Source organism: Rousettus aegyptiacus, unplaced genomic scaffold, assembly GCF_014176215.1.
Source record: "Rousettus aegyptiacus isolate mRouAeg1 unplaced genomic scaffold, mRouAeg1.p scaffold_m13_p_4, whole genome shotgun sequence".
Classification (NCBI taxonomy): Eukaryota; Metazoa; Chordata; class Mammalia; order Chiroptera; family Pteropodidae; genus Rousettus; species Rousettus aegyptiacus.
The window spans coordinates 54,917,451-54,941,509 of NW_023416307.1; the positions used below are offsets into that span (position 1 = coordinate 54,917,451).

Consider the following 24,059-nt stretch of genomic DNA (forward strand, 5'->3'; position numbering starts at 1 on the left):
ATATAATTTCAATTTGTCTTTGATGTACCAGAGATTTGGCATCTCACCCCTTTCCTCCTAGTATACGCTTAGCTATTAATAGCACCTCATTTATACTATGTTTAGATTTCATTCAATATTAGGTAAGCATTGCAGTTATTTAGTACCTTCTTCATTCCTTATTGTCTTCTTTCAATATTTTGTCTCCCTATATCATAAACTGTTGTGGATATTATAAAAAAGAAGTAGAGATGGTTCTTACCATTGGATACGTACAATAGAATACAGGGTGAGTTGTGTTAGTTCACACCTATATTCCATTTAGCTCAGAATTCTATCGGAGAGTGTCAGTCTAATTGAAGAAACAAAACATTCATCAAATGAATCAAAACAGTTATAAGTTGGTGGTATTAATACATGACTTTTTCATGCAAGAAAATACATGATAATGTATATTAATAGAATATATAAAAATGAGAAAAACAGTAAGAGAAGTATGGTATCCTATTAGGCAACTACTTAGAGAAAAGGAAAGAAAGAAAACAAACGTGATTTAGACCTAGAATCAAATGATCAGCTTTGATTATATCAGCCAAATGACTTGTCAAAGTTAATATTAATCTGATATGGTAAAGAGAAGTTTGGATATATAACACTTTTCAACTTTTGTTTAGATCTTTTTGAGAAAAAGTTAATAGTAAAATAAATGTAAAGATAAAAATTATAAATAAATAATAAAGACCATTCATATCCTTGAAACTTTATGAATTATGGGTCATGAACTTATTAAATACTAAAGAAATCCATCTAAATCCATTTAGTTGTTTATCTTTTTCTATACCTACTATTCGTTAATGATTTGTCTCTTCCTTGAATATTACTGAAATAATTACATATATTCTAATTTAGTTTTACAGATGAGACTAAGATATATTTCTTTTTCTTAACATTAAAAAAAAATCTCTGATACATAAACAAATTTTTAAGTTTTTTCAACCTAACTCTAAATATTTCTCTTGGTAGAAATATTCAAGGTTCTTTACTGCATCTATCATCCTTAGATTCCTGAGAAACCGCAAAAGGATCACTTGGTTCAAATGCACAGTCTTTATTCTTAGCAATAACTTTCTTTTCTCAATACCATACCTTCTTTCCACTGTGGTGAACTAGCCTAGTAATCCCCAAAGGAAACTTTTAAAGTGTTTCTACTTCTCTCTCTTAAGATTAGAACATATTCTGTTCAGTTACAATCCTAACTTCTTTCCTTGGGCCCCACCATGACTCTCCTAGCCCATAGTATACAAAGCAAGAACTCTCAGCCCAAACGAAGGAGGGGAAATAAAGGAAAAGAGTGCTGAAATGCCCTTAAAATCTCAAAAGTCTTAAATAGAGTTCCTCAAAACATAAAATCCTCCCAGCCCATCATATACCTCACCTAGGCCTTTGTTATCCTTTCATTCTCCCAACCAAAGTCTCACCCATAGTTTTGTGATATTTATACCTCAGAGATAGGGAGAAGAGAAATATCTGCCACTCCTGTGCCCTGAAGTGAGACTTCATTCTGCTTTTCTTCAGTCTTTTACTGTCAAATACCTGAGTTCAGATTCTGGCTATGCCATTTACCATGTGACCTAGGGCAAGTTACCCAACCTCTCTTAGCCTCAGTTTCCACATTTGTTAAATGAAGGTAATTCTTACCTCATAGGACTGTTCTGAAAATCACATTAGATAACACATGTAAAGTATAATATGTAGCATTGTAAATGATGAATAAATGTTAGCTATATTCTTTAATGGTAGCTCTTTATTCCTTTTTTTAAAAAATCTGTCTTCTCTCCTGTTCTTGATGCCTAATGAATACCACATTGAGGAAAGTAGAGTGAGTGCATTTGGATATGGGGGCAACTGTCAGATCTCTATTCCAGGTATCAGGAGAGATACAGATTTATCTGAGCCAGCTTGAACAAATCAATGTGCATGAGCTCCTTCGTTGCACAGATGTCTAAAAACTATAGCCAAATCCAAATTCTTCTGCCTTTTTTCAAGTTGATATATTTCATATCTTGAAGATGGAGGAATCATCAGTTTTATCTTCTCTTCACAATAGAATCTGGGTAATATATGATAGGGTTGGGAGTTTGAAAACCTGTAGTTTTTTGACCACAAGATACCCTAAATTCCACTAGGCATTAAAGCTTTCTTAATGTCTATATCATATTCTAGTAATTACCTCCTTTGCCATTCTGTCTAGGATCTCAACTGATTCTGTTTAATTATATTTCTAAGCCTCATTACATTTTATTTTTCTCAATATCTCAGAAGTCAGTCTATTTTCTACAATACATATTTCTTGACTATATCTTCCTACCTCCTTCTAGTGGCATATTTATTTTGCTCTTTTAACTAAATCTCTCAACTAAAAAATTAGACTTCTGAGCTGATTAGAAAGTCCCAGTTGATCTACAGGAAAACATTTTGTCAGCTAAAGAGTAACAATTGTATCAAATTAAGTCAATACTATTTTATTACATTTTATTATTTGATATCTTAATATAAGTAATATGTGTATTATGATGTTTATGACAGTACTATTTACAGGACAAAAACCATTAAGTTTTTGAATGCATATAATTTCTTATATGCTCGAAGGAGTTCTGATTCTTTATATTAATGAGGTGATTCTGCAGTTAGGACCAGGCAGAGTAAGCACACATTAAGTGTTGAATGAAGAAAAAAAGAAAAGACATTCTAAAAATTTAATGACGTTTTTTGTCAACCATTGTGGAATTTTTTTAAAAATTAGACTAAGAAAATTTTGTAATTAACTCATAGACAGTTACTTATAAGAATTTATAAAGGAAATTTTAAAATAATTGTGTCTGAGTTTGTTAGTCATATTAGAATACTAGGTTCCTTAGCAATGTAATGCTTATATTTATCAAGCCTCACTTTGCCATTCTGAAATGAAGAATTGTTATCATATTGACATTCTTTTTTCTGATTATTTTAGGTATTATTTTAGTACACGACTTAACAAATAAAAAGTCATCCCAAAACTTGCATCGTTGGTCACGGGAAGCTCTCAACAGGGATTTGGTGCTGACTGGAGTCTTGGTAACAAATGGGTAAGCCCAGCTGACTTCATGATTGGTTTGAAATGTTATAGCAATCACAGGATTATACCCTCCAAAATAACATTTTGTGAGATGTTTGAGTGGCAAATATTTTCTCCCAGTATGTAGACTGCCTTTTTATTCTCCTAATAGTGTCTTTCACAAAGCAATAGTTTTTCATTTTGATAAAGTCTAATTTCTCATTTTTTTTCTTTTATGTATTATATTTGGTATATCTAAGAACTCTCTACCTAGTCCCAGAAAAGGCATGCAGGCTTTCTTCTATGTTTCTTTTAGAAGTTTTATAGTTTTAGGTTTACTTTTAGATCTGTGATTTTTTTTTTTCGAGTTCTAATATGTGAGGTATTGCTTAAGACTTTTTCATATAAATGTACAATTATTCCAACACTACTTGTTGACAAGATTATCCTTTTTCCATTGACTTGCTTTAACTCCTTTGCAAAAAATTTATTGGCCGTATTTATATGGGCCTATTTCTAGACTCCCTAATTCTGTTCCATTGGTTTGTGTGCCTGTCCCTTCAAATACTACATTGTGTTGATTATTGTAGCATTATAGTAAGTCTTAAAATTAGGCAATGTGATTCCTTCCATTTTGATCCTTTTCACAATTGTTTAGCTATTTTAATTCATTTAAAATTAAAATCAGCTTGTCTATATCTATAAAAGCTCTGCTTGGATTTTGATTGGAATTGAATTAAACTTATAGATCAAATTGGGGAGAATTTTTGTTCCATCTTTCTATCCATGAACACAGTGTGTCTCTCCATTTAATTTTCGAAGCAAATCTTAGACATATCATTTCACTTACATATATATAGTACTTCAGTGTGTAACTTTAAAAGTTAAGGACTCTTTGAACATACTGAAATGTAATTATCACACTTTAAATTTAATAATAATTCTTTAATATCAAATATTATTTTAATTTCCCCAGGTGTCTCATAAATGTTGGTTTATTCAAAATAGTTTCTAAATAACGTTTATTCATCATGTTTGGTTTCTTGTTTCCTTTCATCTTAACTTCCACTTCCTTTTGTTATTTTTATTTTTTTATCCCCTAGCAGTTTATTTGTGAAAGAAGATGATGGTTTGTTTGTCCTATAGAGTTTCCTGTATTCTGGATTTTGCTGATTGTATGCCTGTAGTATCTGTTAAATTTGTTTCTCTGAATCCTAAATCTACTCTAAATGGTAGTTAAATATAGTGGTCTGTAAGATGCAAGTTTTTTTTTTTTTTTTGATTTTGCCAAATTCAAACTGGATGTAAGATTTAATGAAAGAGAGAAAAAAGGAAAGCTAAAAAGAGAAATAAAAGACCAAATTATATGTATATGGCAACATATATATGTTATGTTACATGTATAATATATATATGTTAACGTGTAACTCATGTGCAACATGTTATATTACATATGTAATATATATGTTGATGTGCAAGAGATTATGTAAGACTACAGGTGACAGACATATATATATCTATATATATGACAGGCACATATGTATGTATATCAAAGATGATGATAAGCAATATGCAAAAATTTGTATGTGACCCAGAGTTAGTGAGTGTAGGAAAAGAAAATAGTCATAAAGGAGAACACTCTCAACACTTTATTCTCTAATAAAGGAAATTTTAGTTTTAGACCATTTCTCCTAAATCAGTGTTATGTTGGTAAGAAGAATCAAAGGCCTTGAACTCAAATTATTATTAGCTTTGATACAATAAATAGAATGATAATATTTTTATGAAATGGGAGGTTACATAGTTCAAAACAATTGTGTTTCAAGCCTGAGCAGTAGATTATTGTGAAGGGCAAAAAGGTCTGATAATTTCGCATGCACATACACGCCAATTTAGATTATTCGAAGAGAAAGAAATGTCAAAAGAAGAAAAAAAGCCACGCTCAACTGGGTTGTATTGATTGGATTATGCAATATTGATTTACTGTCAGAAGGTGTTTGCGACCAGATTTTGCTGACTGTTGCAAATTGAGCTTATGTCAGAATCCAAATCTTTTATTTCTCATATGTGAATAGAATTTAAATCAATTCAATAACATCGGGCTTGTGTTCCTTTTAGTAATAGAAGGAATATCACTCTGTCCTTTGGTTGGAAATGGAAAAAAAAGAATTATAATATCCAGTGACCCAAGGCTACTAACCCTAAGGATTCATATTGCCTATAGTCTGTCACAAACAACTATTTGATATTTAATTATTTCCTTTTACTATTCGTTTTGCATTTCAGCTGTTTCCCTCCCTTTCCATGCACTGAATCCATCTTTCCCTAGGCTGTAGCATCACCTGTCAATTTATTCTGGCCTTCAGCATCCCTATTTTCTATTTTCCGGAACAGTCTAATTTTCTTTATTCATAGACAGAAGTGCATATGGTAGATATAGAGCTTATACATACCCCTGATTCTATCCAGAAGCTTGTCATTTTCCCCTCTGGCACAAGGCTTGAATGCCATGCTAGGTTACTGGGTCTTCTCCCCACTGAGGTTTGAATTCACTCTGCATCTACATGAAAAATTCCTGAGCCTTAGAAGACAGAGCTTTGGGAGAAGTCAAGTCAGCCTACCTTGGTATATCTGGTGGGCACTCAATTATTCAAGTAGTATAGAAAAACTCATGGGGACATATTTTGAATAATTAGATGAATAGTTGGGACTCTTTAGATGGTAAGGATGGATTATTGATAAATAAACAAATAGATGGGAGAAATTAGGAGAAAAGTAGATTATAGGTAATGGTAAAATAGTATAAGCTATTTGCATTTAAATATTGCACATCTATATCAGAAAGGTAAATTCTATTCACTTCTTCATTATTTATCACAGGGATTATGACCAGGAACAATTTGCTGATAACCATATCCCGCTGTTGGTAATAGGGACTAAACTGGACCAGATTCATGAAACCAGGCGCCATGAAGTTTTAACTAGGACTGCTTTCCTGGCTGAGGATTTCAATGCAGAAGAGATTAATTTGGTATGTATTTTCACTAATGCATGTTTGCAGGTGAAAGCAAAACCGGAGACTTCACAAGTCATATTTTCACTAAAGAAGCTTTATGCTTGAAATCAGGCTATTTGGGTTCTAGTCCAAAATGTGGCGAAAATTGAAATCAACATAGACTATCAGATGGGCATAGTCACTTCAGCCTCCTTGTATGCTTATCTTTTGGAATGTTCAAACGTTGTTCTATGACTAATGTAAACTGCAGACCTTTTTTTGAAAATATTTTTAAAAATTACACCAGAGTCAAAATAGCAAATCAAGGTGACAAAGAAAGGTTACTTGTTACTGTACTTGGTTAATTCTTGCTTTAGAAAAGCCTCTTAGCTTCTTAAACTACAGAGTTTACCTTAAAGGGCAAACAAATAGAAAAGTGATAAAATTATAAACCGTAAACTAAGAGTGCTTCATAAGCATTAGTTTATATAAACTTCCATGTATACAGAAGATCGAATCCCTTCCTGAGATATTTAGCTCAATTAGGAGTCAGCACAAAAAAGGCTAAGAAAAGTATTCATATGAACCAGTTAGAAAGTTCCCAGCCAGCAGCTTCAATCCTGGTTCATGTTATTGCTCACAAGCAGGACTTCTGCAGCATATACAGTACATTGGCATTCAGATGTGTGTGTGGTGGTAGTGGTGGTTTAATAATACTGATGGCTACCGTATATTCAGCATTTATGTGCCAAGAACTGTTCTAGTGCTTTACATACTTCATCCCACGTGCATCATCTTCACATCATCCCTATAAGATAGATACTATTATTGTCCCTATTTTAAAAATGAAGACCAGAAACAAAAGGAGGTGACTAGGCCTGTGCTGTACAATTAAACCTATTTTCCACTTAATTATCCTTCAGAACATTTAGAATCTTGGAGCTGAAAGAACTCTTAGAAATCACCTAGATTAACAGTTACCCAAACTTGGCTGCATATTCATATTACCAACAGTACCTGTGCAAATTTTTTTAATAACTGACCCAGAGCAGGAGCTTTTTATTCATAAGGTCTGGCTGGAGGACCAGGACTCAGGTGATTTTGATGCCCTTACTCTGTGAATCAGCATTCGTGAACACTGCTTGGTTCAACCCTATAACTGAGGTTGAACCATAACTTCTACCCCTATAACTAAGTCAGCTTCTGTCTGCCATTCCATTGTTTTTTATGTTCTACTTTGCAGTGGAGGTGCCTTATTTTTTTCAGCTGCCACCATAATTGTCCCAGGAAGTCAGCACTGACCCATGATATTCCAGAGGATTTCTGCTACTTAAAATATATATCCTTCTTGAAGGAGTGCTGAGATTACTTCAGTTGAACATTATTTCCAAAGGGACATTTACTATTAAATGTACTTACTCTGTTCCAGTAATTACTTTTAATATGTTTTGGAATGTCTCTGGTTCTAGTGGTCAGATATATGTTTTTCCTACTTAAAGGCAAGGCCAATTGTTAACACGATGTAAAGATACGCAAGTGGTGGTACTTTGGCACACAGGGTCTCCACAGAGTTCATATACAACATAACTTTGGCCTTTTATCAGTTTATCGCTTCAAGAAAACAGAAACGACAAGGGGGTCTTGAGTATGCAAAGAATTAAAAATGAGGAGGAAAATTGGGTAAGAGTTTCAGAAGGAAGGTTGCAGTCAAAAAGACAGCATGTAAATATAAGTCTCAAAACACTAATGTAAAATAGTGCTAGCATCTTTGGTTACTATATGAATTTACCTTAATCTATAGAAAAGTAAGACTATAACATAAATGTGTATATCAAAGATGGAATCAAGTTATCATCTTGTGCCTGAAAAAAAAAGGCCAAGTGTTTAAATAGATTACTTGTTTTTTAAATCCTGTTAGGCTTATTATGTCTAGTAGAGATTTTCTCTGTTACATGTTTTCTTCAAAGTAATCATATTGAAGCATCTTCCCTAGTTAATATTCCTTTCCCAAGTTTAGACAAGCTATTTAGAGCTATTAATTTTCAGGCTTTGCCCTCAGCCATGATCCATAACAGATGGCTCTTTCAGCTTTAAAATTCTTATCTTAAAATCATGGGGTTTCTCTAGCCTGGTCAACCTGAAATTGTGGAGCCTTAAAATTAAGTTTGGGGGTGGTTTTGCTTGCCGCTTAATTTACTTTTTGTATTTAATACTTTAGCACTATTTGGAATTATATCTGAAGTCTTTTGACGTTCTGATGACTATATATAATCAATATCCATTTTGTAAAACGTATCTAACATAGGGCAATCTAAGGTTTGCCTCTCATATGCCCCAACTGCTGTATAAATGTGTTCAAACATTTCAAATATAATAGCTTGCACAATGATGTTTCAGTCTGTTTAATCCATATATGGAATTATCTTTTATATTAGATGCTTTGTGTCTGAAAATTCAGTCTGATAGCATTTTCTCAGAATGAAAAGGAAACTAATATTTCAGTACCTGTTATGTGCCAGACACGCATTATCTCATTTAATTTTCACAAAAATCTTATGAGATGAGTATTGTTATCCCTATTTTATAAGCAAGCTCCACTTTAAAGATTTAGTAATATAACTAATGTCATACACTCTAGAAATTTTGAGACAGATATTTGGATTCAGAGTTTGTTATATTCAAAGACCTGATTTTTTTTAGTATTCTGTGATCTTTGAAAGGTTTGTTGTCGCTTTGTGTGTGTGTGTGTGTGTGGTTTTTGGAAAATGTATTATAGTTTCTGGTCAAAATTAAAAATAAGAGCTTTGAAATGTTATGTATGGAAAAAATAGGTGACTTAATAAAATTCTTTGGAATCATGTAGGCTTAAAGATTACAAAACAATAAGTGCAACGCCAGTAATTTCAGTAATTTCCCAAGGAACACAGACAACTGAAAGACAAATAACTTGCAGAGGAGCCTACATGATATCCTCATAGTTTGATCTTAGATGGCATGTGAGGTAAAAATCAAAGTACTCTGTCTCTTGAAATGGCAAGTCAATGACAAGCAAAGGCAACAGGACAGTGGAATTTTAGTAAAAGGACAGTAAACCTTTAAGGGCTTTCTTTGCTAGTCGTTAAAATGATTTAATGTTCCAGAATGTTTTGTCTCTTCTGGGCCCCATTTTTTTCCTATTTTTAAAAAATCTATTTAATAGTAACATACCTGTTCATTATTGTTTCTTTAATTATTGTTAAATAATAACACTTAATGATATTTAATAATAATAAACAGTGTTTATTATTACCAAAAAATATATCTATTGTTTGTTATTGTCTTTATGGCCTGTTCAGAGGTGTATGACCTTGTACTCAAATAATGAGAAATCCATGGCAACTGTTCTTTTTGTTCTTTGCTCCTCTTAACTCTTTATTTTCATGCTTCCTAGTATTTTTATGAACTGAATAGAACTTAATTAGTCGAGCACTGGTGAGGACCTAGTACTAAAAAGTGAAATGTTGATTGTTTTTAATAGCTTTATTTCTGCTTTTTAGGGTAAATACTGGTGGGTCACTTGATTAGTATCTTGGTTTTATTAGTAAGATATTAGCAATCCAGTCTTTATGAATTATTTGATGATGAATACATTGGTTCAGTGTCTTCTAAAATTTCTTAAATAACAAAAAGTGGCCTTATCTTCTTTTAACACTTTCCTCTTTGCTTTATGCATCATAATTTGAAAATTACATGAATATTTTGTGAGAGTATTATGCCTGATATTTTACTATAGAAATGTACAACCGGAATAGTAATAACCAACAAAGAGTTTATGTTTTCTAACTTTTAATTGGGGATCTTATGTTTTATTTTCTAGGACTGCACAAATCCACGGTACTTAGCTGCAGGCTCTTCCAATGCTGTCAAGCTCAGTAGGTTTTTTGATAAGGTAATAGCTTAAATTATTTAATTTATGTATTATGAGGGTTAAAATTCTTTGTACAATGCTTTGTCTTTTTATTCCTTCATCCTGAACTTCACAAGCTGAATAATATTTGTTTTGATCTCTCTTATCTGTCGGTATAATTGCTCAAGGCCTGCTGACGTATTCTATCACCAGTGTTCTCTAAGCAAAGAATGAAAGCAACTGAATTTAAATGTGTTTTTTTTAAATACCTAATTCCCCTCCTTAAAACAATTTATGTTTCCCTATTTTCTAGCTCTCTTTGTACCCCTTAACTCCAAGACACTGAACTGAGGAAATTCTACTTAGTTCTTTTTGTTCTCCCAGCTATTAATATTTGCCACTTAAATGTAACTATTACTTTTTCATCTTTCCTATTGTTTTTCTGTAAGAAACCTTTGCATTCCAATTATTGACTCTTGTTAGCATCGTCTTATTGCCCTGAAGTGGGATGAACATGTAGAATGACTCAGCATACTGGTAAAGTAGGGCACTGTTTGTCTTTCCTTCACAAGGCCATACAGCTGCATTGCACATAGTGTTTGACCAAGTTTAAGTTGTTTGCCCAATGCTGACATTATGTAGTAAAGTAAAATAGGATACATTTCTGTTTGTGTTATTGAAAAAAATTAATTTCTGTATTATATTTCCTTTTAAGTGTAATCTCCCAAGAAAAACATTTCTCTCCTTATGGCTCTGTGAAACATTTTTCTTTTTGCAGTTTAGGGATCTAATATTTGGCTCTATATCCAATATGTTAGCATAAGATAAGCCCTACAACCCTCCCTATTTAATATTAGTTCACTGGGAAATTTTGCTTCACTGCAAAATTCTCAATCAGTATGTCACAAGTGGAGTACAGGTGTGCCTAGATATTGATTCCCTTCAACTCTCAAAGCAGCCAGAGCCCCTGCAGCTGGGTGATCGACAGCTTCTTCCATTTACCCCAATGTGCTGTACAAATATTAGTATTTTCTAAATAGGATGCACTGTAGCAAATCACATTTTCTGTACACATGGTTTTCAAACTGAAACTGTAAGAACTTTCTGTTGAGTTTAGAGCCCTGGTTCCCATCTGATCCAAAATCCTGTTCTCTAAGGACAACATCTTATAGATCTTTGTTTACATGGAAAGTTCCCACGATATATTGTTTAAATTTTTAAATAATTTATTAATTTTGAAATTAAAGTGTTAAATATAATAAATTATATCCTTGAAAAACAATGGGTTATAGACTAGTATGACCCAAGTTGTCAGGCAAGGCTTTATTGAAAAAAAAAATTAAGAACTTAATTGGTTTTAATAAGAGAGCAAGATTTGGTAAGAGAACACTGCAAGTTGAGAATAGGAAATTATGAGCAAAAGTGAAAAGGTAACTTCTCTCTTTGTTGCGAAATCACAACGAAAGGTTTGTGGTTGATCAGACCTCCAGATTGAGGTGTTTGCCTGAAACCAAGGGACCTGGCAACTGAATTTCACATCATATCTGTGAAAATTTATGTATGATATCTATACATCATATACATCATGTCTATGAAAATTTAACATAAAGATTGATTTTTCAGGACAGAATCTGACTTCCTTTAAACTCCCTTGGCTAGTAGTAATTCCTCCCCCTCCCTAAAATGATAGGATTTTCCTGTCCTGCTCTGGAGAGAGGAAAGAGAACCAGTCCCTTCTTGGTTTCTATAGGAATGTTTCTATGTTAATCATGAACCAGCTTTTCTACTTTGGGGGCCAGTGAATGCAACCTTACCCTGGGTCTCCTGTGGCTAAAAATGACCTAGCCATAGTCTCAAAGATAGAAAGAACCTAGATGATTTAGTTTTGGGGCCAGTGAGAGTAAACTGTCACGGGCCTAGAAGAAGTTGTTCAGTGCTTATTTAGAGGAATTCTTATTTTCATAATTCTAGACTCCAGTGTCTTAATCTACAGCTAAACTGTATTCTTATCTGATTAACTTTTCTTAATCACAATAGCTCTGTTTAAAGAAAACAGTACTGTCTCTGCAACCATTACAGTTTCTCAAGTATTGAACTAAATTCATTATTTTTAAAATATGTATTTCATCATCTGAAAACATGGAGCTCTTAAACTCACTATATTAGGGCATGTAGTTTGATGGCTTCTTTTCTATCGTAATGATGGATTTATGCAAATATATCTACTACTTTACTTTGTTTCTCCTACTGACCAAATACAGACAGTTCTGAATTAAGGGTGCAGATTAAGTCCATAAAAAGAAGCTAATTGACTGCTTTTGTTGTTGTGTCATCGTCTCCTTTGAGGCCCTACACAATTTATCACTGTGTTTACTAGAGGGATGTGATGGTTCCTTAAATTATACATTCTTCTTTAAGGAATAGCTGTAGTATTGTAGTAGGCAAGTGCTTTGCTTTTTTATACTATGGATTATGTTTGTGTCTTTGGGGTTGACTGCTAGGAGACTTAGCACCAAATTTCCTGCCATACAATAGGAATTGCATGAAATCTTATATCATTCTCTGATTATTAAGTCGTTTTTGTTTGTTCTTTTTTTAAAAAATACATATCATTAATCCTGTCTGGAATGAGATATGCTCTTATGGAAATAATCCATGACTCTGATCTAATCAGATTCAAATTGTACCAGATGTCTATAGCGATTGAAAATACTTAATTTGGATACATGCCTTTTAGTCCCATTAGTGGTCATTGCTGTTAGCCACTTTTTCCAGATATTTGTACTAAACCCTTAAAATCTTCGTTTCTCACAGGTCATAGAGAAGAGATACTTTTTAAGAGACGGCAATCAGGTTGGTATCTATCTTTGATTGATAAAATGAGTTCATAAATGTGGAGGGAGGTGATTTCCAGATTTATTTTCAGAAGTGGTGAAAGTATAGGCACAAGCATCTGATTTTTCTCTGTTAAACACAAAAGAAAATCACATCTAGGAAAATAAGGATCCAAGAGATTTTTAAAAATCCAGGGGTAAGGTTACATTATAAAATAATAAAAGAAAATCATGTGCTTGAGAATCCAAAGTCTATCACAATGCAAATGATTTATATAAAAGTTCAGTAGGTAAATATTATAAGATTCACCTTTATCCCATCCCCTCTGAGATGACAACTGTCACCAATTTGTTGGCAAATGTTTTCCATTTTGGTAGAATTTATTTTTATTATTTAATCTGCTATGGTTTTCTTAGTAAAACCACAGAATGGCAGTTAAGGAACAACAGACCAACATTTTAAAGAAAGTAAATTAAAGGTTATTAGCATTTGAACTCTGCCTACTTGATATTTAATGTGATTATCTTTCTTGCCTTACAGATTCCAGGGTTTTCTGATCGGAAAAGGTTTGCGGGAGGAACATTAAAGAACCTTCATTATGACTGAATTAACACTCATCCTTTGGAAGAGTGAGCAAGCAGTAGCTGTTTTTCACCGCTTTCTTGCTGTATCAATTATTAATGTCTCAGCCTTTTAACAAAATCATCTTAAAATGTTACCCTTCAGCCTCACCCTTTAATGGAAAACCGAAAGGAAGTAACAGCGTTGGAGGTCCAAACTTTGTCCTCATTCTCTCTATTCCTCACCTTTCTGTCCCTGTTTATAGATTATGTAAAAGCCTCATGGAAATATGAGATGTCGTCACAATGATGCAGTAAATGAGCAGTGACAGAGTGCTGCAGAGAAAATTTACTCTTGCCTAGAACTAGATGGTTTTTATGGGTCTGTAATTTTCCCACACTCCTTGCCGAAGGCTTAATTAAGTACTTCAAAAATATATCTCTATTGTTTTACCTTCTTGAGGGGAAAGGTTATGTTAACCAGCCCCGAGTTGTCCACCCCAAACAATCCCTGTCATTTTCACAGAAACAAAATGGTGTTATCTAATTGTCTCCACCCTCATCACACATAGGATGCCTAATAATAGCAACCCTTGTTTCCTCTCCTCTCTTTTACAAATGGTTCAGTGGCTGGAAGAGGCAGACTAATGGCTAGAGTTAAATATAAATAGATTAATAATACATAGAGAACAGCAGTACCAGAAAAGAATTCTGTAAGAAATTGACAGCTCTATAAATCCATCAGTCTTTAGGTTATAGCCGTCTGCAGTCTCTCAGTGTTTTCTGTTTGAAAATACAGTGACATCTAAGACCTGCATAAGGGCAGTAAGAAAGATTTATAGCCTGTTCAGATTTTATTTTTTTTTCGAAGGAAAATCCACCTCCTGAAATGTTTTTAACTGTAGTCCATAAACTAAGAATATCATTCTTTGTGTCAACAATGTATTTATGGAGAGAGGTAAAAATAAGTTCCACAGCAACATATTTACATAAATTATGGACTAGGATTCTTAGATTTCATAATCCAAAATTTGGAGAAGTGTATATGCATAATCGTTCATCGTTTTTTGGGTTTTTTTTTTTTTTTTTTACCCATTGTTTTGCTTATTTAATTCTCAGTCCTGATTCTTTTAATATATAAACCTGGTTTCCAAGATCTGTAATTTGCTGCCTTATTTCACACCTTTTCACCCATATCCTGTCTCCGGCTCTGCTGCAGGTCTCCGCACTCCTGATTTTGCTCAATATTAAAATATAATAGTAATAAATACAAAGTTTCAGCTTCTCGTTTTAAAATTAGGGGGGGAAATACTATATTCATTTTTTATTTCACTTTAATTAAATTTCAGAAGTACTTTGGGAATCAAGGTATGCTGAAAGGGGGTGTTAAAATAAGAATGTTAGAGAGTGGTTTTAGAAAGGCAGTCTTGGAAATTCAAAAAGAGTGTTTAAAGCACTTTTCTTCAGCTAGAATATTCTCCAGTCTTTCTTCGCATCCTCCCCCACAAGACTTAGTCCTGATTTCTTCTTTGACATAAAAGAGAGCTATGCAAATCAGAATCTGTATGTAGAATTTGGCACAAGTGTGTTGTAACAGAGGCTGTGCTGTTAGGAAATGGAAACTGAATACAGAACAAAGACCTAAATCAACTAAGCTCTTTGTAGTCTTCTGTTAAATAATAATTCAGTACCTCCTTTCTTCCTCTCTTCTTCCTTTTTCTTTCCCTTGATTAAAAAAATAAATAAATAAATCTGCCCTAATTTATTTTCTCCCCTATTACAAAATAAAATAAAAGTAGCCTTGATAGCTTCAGGGTCAACCTTGAAAAATTAACATTACTCCCCAACTCTATTTCTTCTTGCTGTCAAGCTTAACTCCTTGAATTATAGTGTTCTAAGAAATTTTTTTTTAATAATTTAAGGTAAGCTTATTGCAAGTATTAGTAGCAACAAAATGAAGTATTTGCCAAAAGGAATATTAGCCGAGAGTTCTTCAAAAAGAATATTTTGAAGCATAATTTTTGCTGAGACTTCCTGAGACCTCATAAAAATTGCTTTTAGATAATAAGTATAAACAGCAAAATACATTCTAAAAAGTGTTAATCAAATCTTTAATTTTCTTAACTTTCTTGTTGGAACAAGTTGCTAACGATAAAGTTTTTTTTTTTGTCTGTTGTGACTTAAATGTCTAACCAACATTCTTACTCATTGTGCAGGCAACCAGAAGTGATGGCATATATCCCCTATAGCCAGTCATCTGTCCCTCAGGTAGCGAACCCTTAGAAAATATTTGGGTTGGTCTCTTCACCTGAATGCTCTAAGAAGAGCTACTCCCAAAGGGGTTGATCCATATCAGCTTTATCTCGGGTTCTCAGAAGTCACCAAAATTGAGACATCTCTGACATAATCCAAGTGCCTTGACACTGCTGTTTTTCTGTCCATTCTGAAAATGAAAGCATGAAACTGATGTGCTGAGCCATCAGACTGAAATGAAGAGCCCTTATTGCTGTCATAATCAAAGCTTTTGAGTCTTAATTTCAGTAGTGTGTGCTGTAGTACAAAACCTAGATAGGTAGGGCCTTTTACACATATTTAATGTTGGTTTAATTGAAAATTTTAAGTCACAGGTAGCATCTATTCTAAGAAGATGGAAGGGTACTGTTTAGGGGAAAGAAGAAGAAAAATAAAAAATTCATTTCTTTGTAGTCTCAAGATGGAGTTAAATCGCTGTGGTAAGAGAGGGAGGGTCCCAAGAAATCTAGCCCTTGGGAGAATCCTGAGCCTCAAATATTCCACAGTATGCTTGATGGAGAATTGGAGCTAGAGTCTCCCAGAGCTGCTCCATAAAGTAGAAAAGGGCTCTGACTTCCAGTTAAAATTAATCAGCACCTTCGTTTACGTACTTAAAGCAATAGCTTTCAAACTCAAAAGTGCATAAAAATGCTCTGAAGTGCTTCTTTAAAATGCAGATCTCAGGACTTACTTGCTCTCCTCACCCTGCTCCCGCCCCAATTCTACATGTATGGGATAGGACCGGGATTTTGTACTGTTGGCCCCTGCACAGGTTCACATATACACGGATTTTTTTTCAATCAGCTGCCATATCTGCTTTCTCAGCAGGCTAACCACTAAGCTTTACCAAAGTCATCAATAAGTAATGATGAAGAATGAAGCCCCCAAACTACAAGGTTGTAAAATCTTGCTCAGTACCATAAAGTTTACCAGGTAATCTATCAGTCCCACCTTTTTCTTGGTGGCATCTGTTCTGGAGTCCTCTAACCTCTAAATCCATTCTGGAATGGTTGCTCTGTAAGTCTGTCACAACCTCCTTCATGTTACCTGTAATAATACCCAGCTTCCTAGATGTCATGTTTTCCACTTTTCTTCCTGTGGATCAGTGGTCTTTCAACTGGATGAGTTCAAATATCCCCTCCAAGAAGTACATGGACCCTATCCATCTCTTTTTCTGTATGACTTGGCTCAGATATCATCTTTGGGAAGCCATCCCTTCCTTAGTCAGAACTAGGTAGCCCCTAATCCCTCCATAGCAACGTGGGCTCTTCCTGTCATAGCACGTATGGCACTATGTTGTAATAGCTCATTTATCAGTCAGTCTTCTGTAGTACACTGCCATACTAGAGAACAGAACAAAGTCTTAGTTATCTTTGTCTCCACATCTCACAGTGTCTGGCATATAGTAGGTCCTCAACAATTGTAAACTAAAGACGTTGTGATTACATTAATTAAAATGGAAAATCAATCAGACCTGTCTGTCCCTGTGTTTTATTTATTCTCTTATCTCCTGTGCGTATTTAGCACAGTACCCGGCACATAGTAGTTACAAAGCAAATGTTTGTTTGTTTGTTTGTTTGTTTGTTTGTTTTTGAATCATTGTTATAAAAACAAAAAGACAGGTAATAGCTAATCCACTTCGGAGAAATCTCTAAAGTTTGGTGACAGTTTTACTTAATTTTAAATATTTTCAAGCGCTTCAAAGTAATTTTTAACCAGTCAAGGATCTCTTGCCACTCTCTTACTCTTTAGGAAATCTCTCACACCTTAGAACTGCAGTGCCTCATAAATCTTCCTTCAAAGCTGATTCAGTAGGAAGTTTATGGAAAAACAAAGCAGTAAAACTTTTTCTTTTTCTTATTGGCTCCAATTCATTTTTTTTTTTAACCATGAAAAACTAACTTTCAAGATCAATGGAGAGATTCAAGACCCAATGTACTCAGAAACTCAGTTACAAGAAATATTTTTCTTGAATTCACTTTTGACTTTACTTTTGGGTCTGCATACTACAGGAAATAAAATAACAGCCTCAGTAAAGCTATGATCTAATACCCCCTTTCCTCCCAGGTCTGCATATAAATTCCAGAGAAGCTTATATAATACCACAATGCCATCTGTCTATGCTGACATATGCTAAGATGTCTTATAAGCTGTGTGGTCTACAGGTATCAATCCACACAGTTTGCTACCAACCTGTCACTCGTTTCTATCAACATGGCCCCTTTGGTGTGGTCCTCTGTGCTAACATCTATACACAGGCAAATCATTCTGTTGCGGCCACAGTATGCCGGAGCTTGGGGAACTTCCTCTGGAGGTTGCTTAGACCCATTTAGCTAAAGCAGAGAGTCTAAACCAGCAGCCCATAACCATTTCAAACCTGTATGCATGTTGTTTGACATAAGTTATCAGTTATCTATCACTGCTTAATGAACTACCCCAAAACTTAGTATAAAATACACCATTCTGTTTGTTCACAGTTCCATGGCTCAGCAGTTGGGGTAGGTTTAGCTGGTGATTCTGCTGGCCTCACCTGTGATCACTCATATGTCTACAGTCAGCTGGAAGTAAGATTGCCTCATTCACACGTCTGGCAGTGCCGGGCTATTGCCTGAACTACTCTCCATGTGGTTACTGATTCTCAAGGAGGTTAGCCCAGTTTATTTGCATGGTGGTCTCGAGTAGCAACAAATGGATAAATCCTAAAGCACAAGCACTTTTCAAGATTCGTGTGCCATGTTTACTATTAGCCAAAGTAAGATTCAAGGTTAAAAAAGACTCCATCTCTTGATGGGAGAAGTAGCAAAGTCACATTCCAAAAGGGCGTGCATACAAAAATGGGAGGAAATTGTGAATCGTGGGTATTTTTTTTTGAAATCTACCACAGTGGTTTTGTTCATTCATTCGTTTTTCTAGTTGCCAGTGTTTAAAAATTGGAGTTTCATATAAAAGTCTTATCTTGAAAAATCACCTAGCCTACTTAACCATTTGCATTTCCTGCCTGGACTGTTACACTCGAGTTTGTGATAAAGCGTAGTTCACAAGATTGTTTTTTTGTGAAATTAAATGAGGTAATGTCTGTGGAAAAATCTGGCAAGAACCAGCCTTCAATATATGGTTTCCTCTTTCCTGAATATGATTAGCCACGAAGCTGATACCTGACCATGGCTAAGGAGAATAGCTAAAATGAAGGACAAGAGAGTCATGGAAAACGTGGCTGGAAAGTAATCCCTAGGCTGCCTTTAGAGAAATAAAGGCATTAGGAAACAAGAGTCTTAAAGAATTTATAAGAATTTAAGAAATTAAGAGGAGCAATAGTAAACATCTCAGTTTGCTTTAAATGAAATGCTTCAAGTGCTGAACAGTTCACCTAGCTCATCTCTGAAAAGCACCTATGGAGATCTGTCTAGACCTGGTCCCTGTTTCAGGCATCTATGTGTAGACACCTGTGTCAGAGCACAATTTTCTCCCTGCTCTCCAGAGTGAACACTTCCTTATTCCCTCCCTGCCTGAGTCAAGACTGAGTATAAGTCTCTGCCACAGGCAGCAGGTACTAACAGCTCCTTTCCTGAAGGATTTTAAATTCTCCTTTAGAACTATTTAACTACAACAAATAGCCAATCTTCACCTCAAGTGAAGAGGAGACTGACCTCTGCAAAATGCCTAGGATTAGAAAAAACAGAGGCAATTGTGTAAGCAGTTAATTGCAAAACGGGATGCTGGACTTTCTCCCTACTTTTTCGGTTAGGCAATACTTTAACTTGCTGACCTGCTGACCAGTGAGCACAGTGAAATGGTGAACATTCCAAGTGTGGCTTGAAGGAGAAACACAGCATTTTGACTTCATACCCTTTATACACCTGGGTTTCCTGAAGTCATCACACCTGCTGCAGAAGGAAAATGGCCACATTGAAGGTAAGAAACTATCTGGCAAACTATTTGTTGTGGTAACAAGCTAATTGCTTTGGCTTCTTCATCCAGAACTATGGAAGCTTTTGAGAATTCCAGAGCATCAGAATTAGAAAGGACTTACAGAGACCTTTGTCCAAACCCCTGTCTTAAGAGGCTTCGCTATGGTATGTGTAGGCATGGCTGGGGTTGGGAAAATGAGGAAAAGATGATTTAAAAAGATGACAATTACTGTCCATCTCTTTCAAATATTGTCTTGGGAATAGGAAGCTATCATAAGGGCTCCCTCCCACCAAAGGCAGACACATTTCTCACTGTGTCTGTTTCTCAGCCCCTACTCTCTGACACCTTCCTGTTGGCTTCAGCTTCCTGGACTGCTTCTAGCTCAGGGATCCCCAACCCCCAGGCCACAGACTGGTACTGGTCTGTAGCCCGTTAGGAACCAGGCTGCGCAGCAGGAAGTGAGCCACTGAGCTTGCTTCATCTGTATTTGCAGCCACTCCCCACTGCCTCAGCTCCACCTCAGATAATCAGGCATTAGATTCTCATAGGAGCACCAATCCCTGGTGCTGAAAAGGTTGGGGTACTGCTGCTCTAGCTGACCAATTAGATATGTTTAATATACTAAATTATTTTGAGTCTCACAAGTAGTCCTGGGCCAGTAGAAGTTCTTCATTTCCTCTAGGAAATAATTTCTTTTTATTGTTTATGTACAATTGAAAAGCATGTGTGGGTTATGTACTGTAAATGAATTAACTCATATTTTGGGGGGCATGAAAACATAACTTTCCTCCTACCTTCTAAGTTCTTCTAGCTGGACTAATAATCAAATTAACAGAGACCTATTAACAGGAGAAAATATCCAAAGTTTATTATGCTAATGTATATTTGGGCGTCAATAACAATATGACCCAAAACACACTGGACAGTTAAGGTTTATATGCCATGTTCTACAGAAGAGGGGCTGGAGTCTGGGATTTCAAAGGGGAGGTAGGTAATTCACAGGTAGAGAAGAAAAAGGGAACACATGGCAAACGAATTCCTGCTAGGTAACCCAGAAAAAATGGAACATAGTGGGGAGTCCAGTAGAATAGGTTCTGCATGAATCCTTCCTGTCTACCATACTTAATTCAAAATTCTAAAGTGAATATGCTAGAGTTCCCTTCCTGGAGTAGGCCTTTCCATCTGAATTCCCTTAGATAGGAAAGAGAGAGAGTCAAAGGTTTTTCTGGGTCTTTTGTTTCTTAATAATCAGCTTTAATTACTATTACAAAAGGCACATTTTGAGGTGGCAAAACTTTGGCCCCCCTTATAATCATCAAAATAAGTCTGGCAGTCTTGTTCTATTTAACCAATAAGGAAAGGAAAGTTCAGAGAGATTTAGCGATGTGCCCAAGGTGATAGAGCCTGAGTTTGTCTGAATCCAAAGCTCAGGTTCCAAAAGGAGCCCTAGTGGAATCTGTTAGACTAGACAGGGAAAGGAAGTGTGTCCCTGGTGTCTAAAACCATGCCTGGTGTCCAGCCCAGGCTTCCGTGAGTGCCCAATATATGCATGTGGAACTGTCCAGAACCTTGACCACGGGGGCCAGACTCTGGGCTCCTTTCCAGAATGCAGGATTTGAGTACTTCCCTCATGGCCTTCAATTGATGCCGACTTTAAAGAATCAAGCATCCCCCTAGTTGATAGGGATCCTGAAAACACTCGACAGTGAAATAAAAGTTTGCTGCTTTATCTTTATATCTGATCGAGAATCAGAAAAGCTGAGAAAGCTCTCATTCTTTCATTCAGCAAATACTGTGCTTTAATACATGAAGGAAGCTATTCCTAAGCTGAGTCTTAAAAGAGAGGTAGAAATTGGCTACATGAAAAGGATGGGACCAAAGGAAACAGGGAATGCAAAGCCACAGCACATGCAGAGAGTCCTATATGATCTGGGGTTCAAGAGCATTTCAGGCAAATTTGAGTTGCTGTATGGACAGACAAGTTGAGATACCCAGGAGAAAATCAGATGTATGGATCTGGATCTCAGGGGTGTGGGTAGGGCTAGGAGAATAGAATTGGGAGGTCATTGAATCAAAAGTGGTCATTGAAGTCTTGGAAGAGAAGGAGTACATTAAACTGTATTTCTCATGAAAATCCTATGGGGGAGTTCAGCAGGGGTTGGAAACCATTCTTACCATTTATAAATAAATTATAACTAAAATCCTATCCTGCTGAAAATTTTAAGCAACTTATTATGCACAGCAACAGCACACCAGTGTAAATTGCATGCTAGTCTTTGTTCTCAGGTTCAAAGGCATTATTTCCAGCCTGCTGTCTAATCTCCACAAGGAAAGGTTAGCTCTAGAGATCAGGAATCCAGACACAGAAAGCCAGATTGCATCATTCTAATCAATAAGCATTATACAAGTTACAAAATATATTTCTCAACTTTTATTGCTTTTAATAAATATGTCAACACAAAGCCTCAAATGAAGTCACATTTACATAAAAGCAGAACAACTGGAGAACTCAAAGATAAAATAATAAGATTAAATTTAAGGTAGACCATTCTGTGTTCTTAAGTTGTTTCACTCTAACGAGCATTGATTTCCTCATTTCTAAAATAAAGAGCTATTTATAATGCAGGTTTTGTGCCTCACCACCAAATATTTTGTTTCTCTAGGCCTGGGTCTGAATTTAACAAATTTCTAAGGTGCTTTTAACGATCAGCCAAAGATGGGTCCCACTGGTCTACATAATTATCATATCAGTTTCCTGTTTCTGCTGTAACAAATTGACACAAATTTAGTGGCTTAAAACAACTCATATAGTCTTAAAGTTCTGAAGGTCAGAACTCTGAAATCAGTTCTTTGGGCTAATGGCAAGGCTTGCTTCCTTTTGGAGACTCAAGGGGAGAATCCATCTTCCCGCCTTTCTCAGCTTCTGGAGGCTACCCACATTTCTTGACTCTGTGGCCCCTTTCTCCATCTTCGGAGTGCATCCCTCCATCTGATGTGCTTCCATTATCACATCACCTTTTCCTCTTCTATAGTCAGATCTCCCTCTACCTCTGTCTACTAAGGACATTTGTGATTACATTTAGGATACACCCAAAAAATCTAGGCTATCTCTCCATCTCGACATCCTTTTCTTGATCACATCTGCAATATAAGATCTGCAAAAATTGCCTGTCTTGCTCTATAAAGTAATACAAATTCCAGGGATTAAGACATAAATGTCTTTAAGGGTCATTATTCAGCCTACTGCAATAATCTGCCCATTCCCCTAACGATCTGTATTCTATACTCTCAACAGGGTTAATTAGAAATACTGGACTCTTTCCAGAGGAAAAGTGGTAGCTTTAGCCCCATGTCTACCCTGAATTCTCTCTTTCCTTCATGGCAAGTAAAAGAAAGTGAGATGCACCATCTGCTCGTCCCATCAGGGTGTTACACAGAATCAGAGTCAGGAGAAAACATCTCATATTTGACAAATAAATCATATCCTGAGGACCAGGTGAGAATTAAAAAGCTGTATAGCAGGGAGCTGCCAAAGAACTGATGGTACTGAAGTTACAGGGAGTTCAGTAATTTGTTCTTTTTTAAAGAAAGGATGCATATAAAATTGTCTTGGAAAGAAACGAAAACATATTTTTTATGTTGGATCAAATTATTCAGAAATCTGAACTGAAGAAAACATACAAACATACTTGCTAAATGTTAATTTTTGTTGTTGTTTTTGTTTTTGTATAACCTTATGTTTGTACATAGGAGTTTCTACACCTGGAGTTGAAGGCTTGGATTTTTATAACAGATAAAAGGAGAGTTCAGATTCTGCCCTTGATCTCAGAGACTTGGGAAACAGCTGCAGAATGCTGCTTCCTTAATCCAAATACCTTCAGCGGTGAGGGACATGGCATTTTAAAGCTCTAACAAACTCATCTGTGATTTTTCTCCCAGAGGATTAGGAAAACCAACTGATTTGAGAGTGACTCTGCAGTTTCCACCCTCCTCTTCAGCCAATGCACTACAGTCAAGATTGAGAAACCAATTCAGAGCTCACACCTCTCTTGGAGCTGAGTGGCTCCCTTCCAAACCACCAGCTGTTCTTTCTACTTTCTCTTCTATTTTTTAAAGCAGTCGGAAGCAAAATGCCTCAGAACTCCATATCCTAAGACTCCTTTCTCTTGTTCCAAACAAACATATAACCCTATTCCGAGGTTAGAAGCTGAAAAGAATGGGAAGGCTAATGAGTCAACCAACCCATGCCTGCAGGATAGCTCTGCTGCCTTCCTCAGCACTCACACCTTCCTGCCCCTCTTGCAGAGAGAAACAACACCGCAGTTGAACAAAGTGAAGTCACTGTAACACTCACTGGCTTCAGTCACAGACTGGTCTAAAATTCCATTTCACAGAATTGAAGATAATCTGGGGACATTACCATTTCTTAGCAGCTCAAAATCAATCCTGTTGATGGTGAGCATGAGGTTTATTTAGAGAGAAGAAAATTGTGTTCAGTGGAAAGTCAGA

At 35.6% G+C, this 24,059-nt stretch overlaps 2 protein-coding genes across 4 annotated transcripts in view; both read left to right on the forward strand.

Annotated features, from left to right (window-relative positions):
- RABL3 (RAB, member of RAS oncogene family like 3) overlaps nucleotides 1–17,114 on the forward strand; it is a 35,044-nt gene extending 17,930 nt beyond the window's left edge. The window contains exons 4-8 of the mRNA XM_016158868.2: nucleotides 2,990–3,104; nucleotides 5,954–6,104; nucleotides 9,925–9,996; nucleotides 12,769–12,807; nucleotides 13,330–17,114. Of these exons, the coding sequence (XP_016014354.1) occupies nucleotides 2,990–3,104; nucleotides 5,954–6,104; nucleotides 9,925–9,996; nucleotides 12,769–12,807; nucleotides 13,330–13,395 (443 nt within the window). The 3' untranslated portion in view covers nucleotides 13,396–17,114. The remainder of the gene's footprint in view (nucleotides 1–2,989; nucleotides 3,105–5,953; nucleotides 6,105–9,924; nucleotides 9,997–12,768; nucleotides 12,808–13,329) is intronic.
- A 2,279-nt stretch (nucleotides 17,115–19,393) lies between these two features.
- HGD (homogentisate 1,2-dioxygenase) overlaps nucleotides 19,394–24,059 on the forward strand; it is a 40,867-nt gene continuing 36,201 nt past the window's right edge. The window contains exon 1 of one of the 3 annotated variants that reach the window (XM_016158866.2): nucleotides 19,394–19,553. In XM_016158866.2, coding sequence (XP_016014352.1) covers nucleotides 19,539–19,553 — 15 coding nt within the window. In that variant the 5' untranslated portion in view covers nucleotides 19,394–19,538. The remainder of the gene's footprint in view (nucleotides 19,554–24,059) is intronic. The other 2 variants (XM_016158864.2, XM_016158865.2) reach the window with 2 other exon arrangements.